Raw genomic sequence first — 10,733 nt, 5'->3', positions numbered from 1 at the left:
ACATATTCGCCGCCTTAGATTATATCGAAGATTGGCTAGTGAACTTTGCTGCATTCCAATTTGAGGGAATAGCACGTGCCTGGTGGGACATGATAAGGGCAAAGTGTGAGAGAACCCAAAACCCTGGGACTTGGGAAAACTTCACGAGGAAATTTGATGAGAAGTTTCTTCCACCTCTGATCCAAGAAAAGCGGGAGGACGAATTCATAAAATTGAGGCAAGGAGCCCTTAGTGTAGCCGAGTACGAAGGGAAGTTCACTAAACTTTCTAAGTACGCGCTCCCGAATTGGTGACTAATGAGCGGAAAAGGATAAGACGATTTGTACAAGGGCTTAATGTGGAGATTCAGGAGGGCCTGGCTGCAGCCCAAATCTCTACATTTACTGAAGCTTTGGAGAAAGCACAAAGAGTTGAGAGTGCAAGAATGCAAGTAAGAGACTTTCACTCTAAGAAAAGGAATGTTTCTAGCTATACATCGGGACAGGCTAGTAAGAGTGCCCCATCTTCCAAGATGAAAAGAGGAATGGGGGGAGTAAGGACCGCAGGAGCTTCACGAGGAGCTCTATCCAGAGGAGGTCGTAGTGGGCTGGTTCAATCGAGAGGAGTGCATTCTAGTGGTCCGGCCGTAACCCCTCAAGTCAATTGTGGTTACTGTGGTAAACCAAATCACTCGGAGAAAGTCGGGAAAGTGTTTGTTTTGTGGTAGTACCGAGCACGAACTCACTAATTGTCCAAATAAGCTGAAGGTAGGAGGTAGCATTCAAAGGCTAGAAAAGTCAACCTCTAAGCAGACTAGTGCTGGAGGGAGTCGACCAAAGGTACCTGCTAGGGTGTACGCATTGGACTACCAACAGATCCCCGATGCTACTGAGGTGGTTGAATGTACGATCCCTATTTTTCACCGTTTAGCTAAGGTTTTAATTGATCCAGGTGCAACACATTCTTTTGTAAACCCTAACTTCATGAGTGGTATAGATTTGAAGCCAATTAAGTTACCTTATGATTTGGAGGTTAGAACGCCTACTGGAGATCAAAATTTAATCGCTAACTTAATATATAAGGATTGCGAGATTTGGGTTGGTGAACGGAAATTACTGGCCGATCTGATGGGTTTAGTGATTAAAGGGTATGATGTGATCCTAGAAATGGACTGGTTAGCCCGTTATAATGCTCAGTTGAATTGTAAGACAAAAATGGTAGAATTGTGCATTCCAGGAGAGGCAACCCTGAAATTGAATGTAAGGGGTAGATTAGCCTCATCTGCACTTATCTTAGGGATTCGAGTTAGGAAAATGTTATGTAAAGGAGCTCAGGGATATTTGGCTTTTCTTATAAATACTCCTACCGATAAAGTGAGATTAGAAGACATGCCTGCAGTGAAGGAGTATCCGGATGTCTTTCCTGAAGAGTTACAGTCTTTACCCCCGGAAAGAGAAATAGCTTTTAAGATTGATGTGACTCCGGGAGTAGCATCTATCTGTAAGACGCCGTATAGAATGGCTCCAGCTGAATTTAAAGAGTTGGAATTGCAGTTATAGGATTTACTAGAGTGGAATTTTATAAAGGAGAGTGATTCACCGTGGGGAGCCCCGGTCTTGTTTGTTAAGAAGAAGGATGGGAGTTTAACACCGTGCATAAATTACCGAGGCTTGAACGATGTCACCATTAAGAATAAGTACCCTTTGCCCCACATTGATAAATTGTTTGACCAATTGCAAGGGGCGGTAGTATTCTCGAAATTAGATCTGAGACAGGGTTACTATCAATTGAGGATTTTGGAGAAGGATATACCCAAAACTGCTTTTAACTCGAGATATGGACATTTCGAGTTCACAGTAATGCCGTTTGGATTGACCAATGCACCGCGGCTTTTATGGATTTGATGCATCGAGTCTTTAAACCTTATCTGGATCAGTTTGTAGTGGTGTTTATCGATGATATACTGGTGTACTCTAAGGCCTTGGAGGATCATGAGAAACATCTGAGAATTGTTTTACTCACTCTGAGGAAACATCAGTTGTACGCTAAGTTTAGCAACTGTGAGTTTTGATTAAAGAAAGTGACATTCTTCGGTCATATAATTTCTAAGGATGGGATTAAAGTGGATCCAACCAAAGTTGAAGTAGTTTCTAAATGGGAGCAACCGGAAAACCCTACTGAAGTTCGAAGTTTTATAGGGTTAGCAGGGTATTACCGGAGGTTTATTAAGGATTTTTCTAAGATTGCTAGACCCCTGACGAAGCTGACTAAGAAAATTAAAAAATTTATATGGAGTCCTAAGTGTGAAGAAAGTTTCCAAGAATTAAAGAGGCGTTTGACAAGAGCGCCCGAGTTAGCTCTACTGAATGGGAAGGATAGTTTTGTGGTCTATACAGATGCTTCAAAGGAAGGTCTGGGCTGTGTATTAATGCAAAATGAGAAAGTGATAGCGTATGCCTCTAGGAAATTAAAGTTGCACGAGAAAAATTACCCGACTCATGATTTGGAGTTAGCGGCTGTAGTGTTTGCATTAAAGAAGTGGAGGCATTACCTTTATAGAGTGACGTTTGAGGTCTTTACCGACCACAAGAGTCTTAAGTATTTGTTTTCTCAAAAGGAGTTGAACTTGAGACAACGCCGTTGGATGGAATTCTTAGAAGATTATGATTGCTCGATAAAGTACCATCCAGGAAAACCCAATGTAGTGGCCGATGCCTTAAGTCGGCAAGTACAAGTGGCCGGATTGGTGATTAAAGAGATGCACTTGTTGGAGAAGGTTAGTATATGGAATCCCCAACTTGAACCGAGAAAAGTAATTCTTGGAAATATTTTCGTGAAATCCACTTTGTTGGAATGTATCAAGGAGACTCAGGAAAGGGACCCTGAAGTGCAAAAGTGGTTTGAAAAAGTCAAACAGGGAGAAAAGTCGAATTTTAACTTGGGAGTGAATGGTATATTGAGGTTTCGAAATCGGATAGTAGTGCCAAAGCACGAAGGACTTAATAAAGAAATTTTGGAAGAAACACACCGATCTAAGTACACGGTACATCCTGAAGGGAATAAAATGCATCAAGACTTGAAGAGTTTGTACTGGTGGGAGAGTATGAAGAAGGAAATTGCTCAATTTGTCCAGACCTGTTTGATTTGTCAACAGTTTAAAGCCAAACATCAGAAACCATCATGCCTTTTGCAACCTTTAGAAATACCCGAGTGGAAACGGGAAAATATCACCGTGAATTTTGTATCTAAATTACCTAGAACGCAAAGGGGTCATGATGCCATTTGGGTAATAGTGGATAGGTTGACCAAATCGGCTCACTTTCTGTCCATTAGTATGAAATACCCGTTAGAGAAGTTAGCTAAGTTATATCTAGATGCAATTATAAGGCTACACGGGATAGTTGTAAGTATTGTATCCGATCGAGACCTTAGGCTTGTCTCGCGATTCTGGCAAAAGATGCAAGACGTGTTGGGGACTAAATTGAACTTTAGCACTACTTACCATCCCCAGACAGATGGACAGTCTAAGAGGACAATTCAGACGCTCGAGGACATGTCAAGAACTTGTACTTTGGATTTTGGGGAGAGTTGGAGTAAGTATTTGACTTTGGTGGAATTTACCTATAATAATAGTTTTCATTCTTCCATTCAAATGGCGCCATACGAAGCACTTTATAGTCGGAAATGTAGGTCTCCTATTTGTTGGGTTGAAATAGGTGAACGAAAAATCTTGAACCCGACTACAGTGCCTTGGATTGAGGAGGCGAATGAAAAAGTGAAGTTGATACGCCAGAGGATTCAAACCGCACAAAGTATTCAAAAGAGTTATGCCGATAATCTAAGGAAGGACTTAGAATTTACGGTTGGAGATCAAGTTTTCCTTAAGATTACTCCTCTAAAAGCAAGTTTGTTGGCAGGAAGGGGAAAGAAGTTGCAACCGAGATTTGTAGGACCTTATAAGATTATCCAACGTGTAGGAAGTGTAGCCTATAAGTTGGAATTGCCACCAAGTCTATCACGGAACCACAATGTTTTCCACGTATCGATACTTAAGAAATATCATCCAGATCCATCTCACGTTCTGCAACCGGAGAGTAATGAGGCACTGACCTATGAGGAGAAACCGATAAAACTTCTAGATCGTAAGGGGAAAGAATTGAGAAACAAGCGGATTCTGTTGGTAAAAGTTCTTTGGAGGAACCACGGATTGGAGGAAGCAATTTGGGAAGTTGAAGAAGAAATTCGAGAAAAATATCCAGACCTGTTTTCAACTCAAGGTAAAATTTATTTCAAGCAATTTATTCACCTGTTTTTCGGAATAATTTATTTCAACCATTTTAAACCCATTTACATGGAACAATGCCTTACTTGTATTTTAAAAACGTTCCGTTAGCAGATTTAATTTTTGGAAGCTCGTTTAGTAAGAAATAACGAATACATGTTTTGAGGCAGTATTCGATCTGAGAGTGCAATTGTGACAGCCCCACCTCTCCCTAGGGCGAACCCTAGGGTATCAGCGGACAGCCTGCCCAACTCTCGCCGGGGCTCAGTCGATCAAAGTACTAATAACTCAAATGAAGCAGAGGAAATATCTTCCATTCTTTGGAGCTTAACCCTAAATAAAACATAATCACTTCACCAACAATCCAAAAGTTTAGTATACATATAGTCAAATGTCAACTTACCACTCCACACATAAACTTACATAACATGAGTCGTACTTATAGGTTTAAGCTTACAGGAGTCAAAAGTAAGGTCTACTTAAGCAAAAGATTATAATCTCAAATACCAGTCCAAAACAATGTATAGCTAAGAAAGCTCTTGATCAAATCCATCCCCGATCTATCAAGGAAAACAAAGGGAATGGGGTGAGCTAAAGCTCAGTGAGGTTCCAAGTAAAACAAGTAAGCACATAGCCAAATAAGAGCACAGAAATAATCAAATAAATATCACACAGTAGGATAACAATTTAATCACAGTTCAATTCAAGGATACGGGTGGCTTTCAAAAGCCAAAGATCCACTTGAGCTTGATCATAATTGCCTCCTGTTGACACTCCGTCAACATTTGTATGCACAGTATAAAAGGGTCCGTAGAACACCACTTTTACCAGTTTCCGTCCATCAATCAACCCCCTACCGGGCCCGCACTTCATAACAATAGTTTGGTAATACTCGAGTATACCGGTTTCAGTGAACAATAAACAGTCCTCAAGGTTTTTCGGCCTTCTCGACCAAGCCCTTGCTGGCTCGATACAACCGACTCACCTATGAGGTTGGGTACCCAAACAGTAACAGTAGTTGAAGGGATATCACCCTAACAACTCATTCACAGTCACAATTAAAATTTCACATCACAGTGTAACAATATATAGAGCCTCAGTGGAAATCAAGGAAGGTCGAGTGCGATAAAGTACACACTCGCCTCCAACTTTAATTAAAACAGTGTTTGGCTCAGTCAATAGCACATCAAGGTTTTCACATATACAAGTATCCCACATAACAAGTAGCAGGTCGTGGAACAGCCACCTGTCGAACAAAAGTCATTATCAACTTCAAATGATTCAGTTACAGTCACCTCCGTTTCCCGATCCTAAGGCAACGAATGAAAACGATAACAATAAGATTCGTTTTTCACTAAATTATAGGTTCATGAAAAAGCTAAGTAACTAAGGTAATCTACTTAATCCTTCATGTAAATGAGGTCCAAAGTATAGTAAAATTTCATGAAAATACATGTTTAGTGTTCATATGATTGCTTGGTAAGGAAAGGTTTCATTTAAATTCAAAGGTTTCATTTTCAGTTTGAACAGTGTCGGCCAGCCAGTCTCGGGAAAACGGTCACGGCTCATTGTAGGAGAGTCGGAATTAGGTTTTGTTAGTTGCGTTGGAAACTAGGTTCATAAGGCTAAATTTGTCTAGAAGAAACCATTTCCAAAATCCCAACATAAGTGGCTCCAAATTAAGAAACCAAATGAAATTTCTGGACTGCCACGGATGAACAGTACCGCCCAGGCAGCCAACTTCCACGACTCGCCACGGATCGCTCAAGACGAACCAGAAAATGAGCTTGGTACCGTTTTAAAGCTCTAAGAGTCTACTTTCAAACGCCACTCAAATCCGATCAGTGAGTAAAACGTTATGGCCTTTACAAGATTGCTGGACAGAAAATTCTGGACCTTGTCCAGTTTTGTTCCTTTGCTTGTAACTCAAAATTTACTCAACCAAATTGGCTAATTTTTTGTAGACAACCTACACACACATAACCCAACATATATCACTCACTTTTGTAGCCAAAATATGCATGAAACATCAAGGCAAAAACCGGACAGCAACCCCTAAAATTTCGGTCAGCACACTTGAAATTTTCCAACTTTCACTCTTCTCATTATTTTCACCTTTTGCACATTTCAAGTATTAAATCTAACTAAATAGGGCTTTAAAACATATCAATACTTCATAAATACACATGAATAAGGGCTGGACATTTCATCAAACACTTGGTGTGCATAATAACAATTCATCCACTACTTGTTTAATTCAAGGGGTTAACTTCCAATTCCAACCACAACAACTTGAAATTCATGATTAGAGCTTATAATAGATGATCTAACACATAAAACCTCCAATTTAAAGAGTACTTACCTTACTTGCAAGGTGCTCAAATCACCAAGAAATCCACCAAAGTAGAGGTTTCAAGGTTTGATTCACCACTAGAACCAAAGAGAGTTTGTTTACAAACCCTAAATTTCTCTCTTTTGGATTTTTACCCTTGATTTGTTTAGGTAAGAAAACCTTGTTTATGGAGCTCTCTCTCTCTCTCTTTTTTTCTTGGCTAAGGGTTCGGCCACTCTAAGGGAAAAAAAAAGGGTTTGTTTAGCTTTTATTTTGTCCCTTAATCCTTAGTCATCAAGCTCATGGTCAAGGTTTTGCCACATGGCTTCATTAATAGCCTAACCTTTCTTAACCTTTGACTAATGGTCTTCTTAACTTTCCAAATGTACCAATAATGGTTAAACATCTCTAATCCCTCACAAAAAAAAAATCTCTACTACTTAAGACAAGAACACTTGGACAAAGTCAAGTGGTGCATTAACTTAAACTAACTCAAGAAAATATTTTACTCCAAGTAAAATAAAATGGAATGTTATGCATGGAAATTATTATAGTATATAGAAAATGTATTGTAACGGTATGTAATAAATGGTTTAGATCTTATAATAAGGCATGTAAATAAGAGAATTGTGTTTTAAAGTGAGGGTCAATTCAAAGGATTTGTTGTAACACATTGTAAAATATAATGCTAGGCATATAAGAGGTGGTTTAAATTGTGACAGCCCCACCTTTCCCTAAGGCGAACCAAAGAGGTTAGCGGACTGCCTGCCCAGCTCTCGCCAGGACTAACGGTGCAGTATAGAGCGATCTTTCACGTTCCGGAACTTATAACGCGCGCAAATAAGGCAAAAGGGCAAAATAACCCAAAATAAAAGAAAATGAAACCCGGAGTCGGCCATGAATAGTAACCGACTCGTCCGAACCCAACCAAACATCGAATTACATATACCCCATAACATTTAGCCTTTACAAACCAAAAATGACATTTAAAAGTGATACAAAAGTCGCTACATATATGGTTTGCCAAGACAAAAGTGAAAACGGCCCTAATGATACATTTAGGGTCCCATTTTATATACAATACAAAAGAGTCATTCATCTAGTTCATTTGGCAACCATTTATCAAAATTCATTCCAAAAGTGTCATATTCCTGTAAGGAAAACAAAAGGAACGGGGTGAGCTAAAGCTCAGTGAGCAACTATCACAATAGCAATTAAGATCACATAAGCAAAACCATTCAATTCCAGTATGCAATTTCGAAGTAAAGTAAATCAGTGAAAGGATACGGTCGGCTCTCAAGAGCCCATTTCCACGCTTATGTCTTGATCCAACCTCATTGACTCTCCGTCAATGTTGAAGAGTGACCAACCGTAGACTCCTCTTCTCTCCCATTCCTTCCACCAAACATCCCCCTACCGGGCCCGCACTCCAAACACTTGCACTGTGGTATTACTCGAGTATACCGAAATCAAGAGTCTCTCATACTACAAGATTCCTTATAACTTTACCCAAGGCTCATTAATTGTCACGACCAAACCCTTGTCGGCTCGATTCAATCAACTACCAATGGGGTTGAGCTCAATGATAACATTTGTAGTCGTTGGATACTTGTCCAATCGATATCAAGTCATGTATTTCATTTCATATATCAGTTCATATAACTTTCCAATAACTTTCCAATAACTTTTCAATAACATGTGAAACAATAAGTGAGAGTGGTAAAGTACACTCTCACATCAATCCATTAACATACAACATCTCAAGTTCAAATATCAAAGCCATATAATAGCACACAAGTGAGTAGTACACTCACCAATCAATTAAGTGCTATTTCATGCACTTCCGTCAGGAGAATGTCGTGAGCTATCGTCACGCCCTAGAACATGTAAACAAATACCATAAGACTCGATAACGAGTCATAAAGTCAAACCAATTATCGCCCAATAGGGTTTCATGCATGGAAATTCAAGGGTTAAATACTTAACCTTTACTCAAGTCGAGAATATAGTTTTCTAAATCGCGAGTAAAAATTCGGGCAGCATGCCCTTTGTGTTTACCAAATTTTCCAGCCATAAGGCTTCATTATTTTTCTTCAATCACAACCCAACAACACGCATATAAGCATTTCATGTCAAGAGCCGTTCCATAGCTCACAATATCATAAAACAAGAAACCATACCGAGCCATAAACAACACCAATTCACAACCCCAATAGGGTTTTATAAACATATACAAGCATGAAAGCAAACCAGAAATTAAGAAAGGCTTTAATGTTGGCCTTGATAAGAAAACCGGTTTTGACGTCATAATGCGGTAATGGCACAACTCTCACTACAATTATCGGTTAGGGGTGTAAGACCCACCGTTTCGAAGCTATGGGACAGGGCTACAACAATGTAGAAGGTCACTCAATCCAGTTCCTGACCCAACTAGGTCAAAAATGCCAAACACTAAACCAGAATCACCAAAACAGGTTTGCAAAACACAGAAAACTGTAATCGGTATATCTCAGTCCATACAAGTCCAAATGCCGAAATTCCAAAGGCATAAGTTATATAAGACATTCAGCTACATTTGATCAGAAGAAACCAACTTCAAAATCCAAACCAATTCCAGTCAAAACAGGCAATTGCTATCGCAGTTCGGACATTCTGTGCACCAAAAACAGCAACAGTAAAAACGGCATAACTCACTCTACACTTGTCCAATTGCCCTGAAATTTTGCAGGCACACTAAACTCATCAATACCTACAACTTTCATGTTTTGAGAAAAGTCCAATTCGGCCTCTAGCTATGACCTAAAATTTCGGACAGAATAGGGGTTCAAGAACCCTAACTTTTCACATTTCATTCCAAATCCAAAATTGATTGCATTTAACAACAATTCACACCTACTAGAGCCAAAGGCCCTTATTACCAACCATCATACTAGTCCAAAACATCAAAATCATATGAAACCAGAAAATTCCTCATAAAATGGAAAACTTCACCAAATCAAGCCAAACCAAGAAATAAATCATATAATCCAACACTCAAGCCACTTCTAAGCATAATATAACCATCATTAGGTGTAGTAGGGTGTTCAAGCATCACTTACCAAGAAATTAAGAAAGATAGAGAGGTTGGCCACCTTAGAGCTTCAAAACAACTTCACTAATACACTTACAAGCACTAGAAGAAAGGTTTTTATGGAATAGAATCTAGTGTAGGCTTTTGGTCTTGCAAGATTGAGTGAAATGGAAGCTTGAGAGTTGAAGAAATTCCTTTCTTCTTTGCAAGGAGAGGGCCGGCCATAAGAGGTAAGAAAATGGTGGTTTTTGTGCATTTTTTTGATATTTAAACCTTTGGTCAAAAAAAGTCAAGAAAGTGAATAGTGTTTCTTAAAGTCCAACAAATGAGAAGGTGACACTTGTCACCTCCATAAATGCATCCTTATCATTCTTTTCTCTCTCTCACATCAATCACTTCACACACACTACTTATCTCTTAACACCCGATAAAATTTTCACTGTATCCGAAACTTAACCTTATTGGCCGAATTTTTCCAAACTTTTCGCACTAGTGGGTCCCACGTCCAAAATATATTCTTAATTTTCTAAAAACTCACCAATACTAGAAAAATCATCTAAAAACTATAATTACTCATAAAATCTACCAGAAAAATATTCCTAGGCCCGAAAATGCAGAAAACATGCAATTAAGGGGAAATAAACCCTAGGAAAATAATTAGGGTTTTACGGGTTCTCACACTCTCCCCCCCTTAAAAGAATTTCGTCCTCGAAATTTTCCTTCAAATTTAAAGTATCCAATGGCCTGTACCTTCTCCGTCTTCAGAGTCAGAAGAAACGAGGTTCTTCATTCCAGTCCCTTCTCCACTTGACGGTGCAGGGTCGGTCTGGGTTGGTTGTTGAGTTCTTTTCTTTTTCCGCACTTTAATCGGGCAATATGCAATTCGATGCTCGATGCTCCCACAGCGCAGACATCTACTCCCCTTTCTCCAGCAATCATTCTCAGTGTGATTGGCCTTTCCGCAATAGTCACAAGTCAAGTGGAAAGTCATCTTTTTGCTTTTCGGAGAACTCTCCCCCTGTCTGGTTTGGCTTTCATTGACAAATCTTTTATCTACCGCCCCCATTGTC

At 39.4% G+C, this 10,733-nt stretch overlaps 1 protein-coding gene across 1 annotated transcript in view; it reads left to right on the top strand.

Moving 5' to 3' along the window:
• Positions 1 to 3,631: 3,631 nt before the first annotated feature.
• The window catches only part of LOC140009890 (uncharacterized), a 59,630-nt gene continuing 52,528 nt past the window's right edge, over positions 3,632 to 10,733 (top strand). Inside the window, exon 1 of the mRNA XM_072056225.1 lies at positions 3,632 to 4,256. Within this exon, the coding sequence (XP_071912326.1) occupies positions 3,632 to 4,256 (625 nt within the window). The remainder of the gene's footprint in view (positions 4,257 to 10,733) is intronic.

The sequence above is a fragment of the Coffea arabica genome, chromosome 6e (assembly GCF_036785885.1).
Source record: "Coffea arabica cultivar ET-39 chromosome 6e, Coffea Arabica ET-39 HiFi, whole genome shotgun sequence".
NCBI lineage: Eukaryota > Viridiplantae > Streptophyta > Magnoliopsida > Gentianales > Rubiaceae > Coffea > Coffea arabica.
The sequence above is the reverse complement of the archived record's forward strand: the minus strand, read 5'-3'. Positions and strand labels throughout refer to the sequence as shown.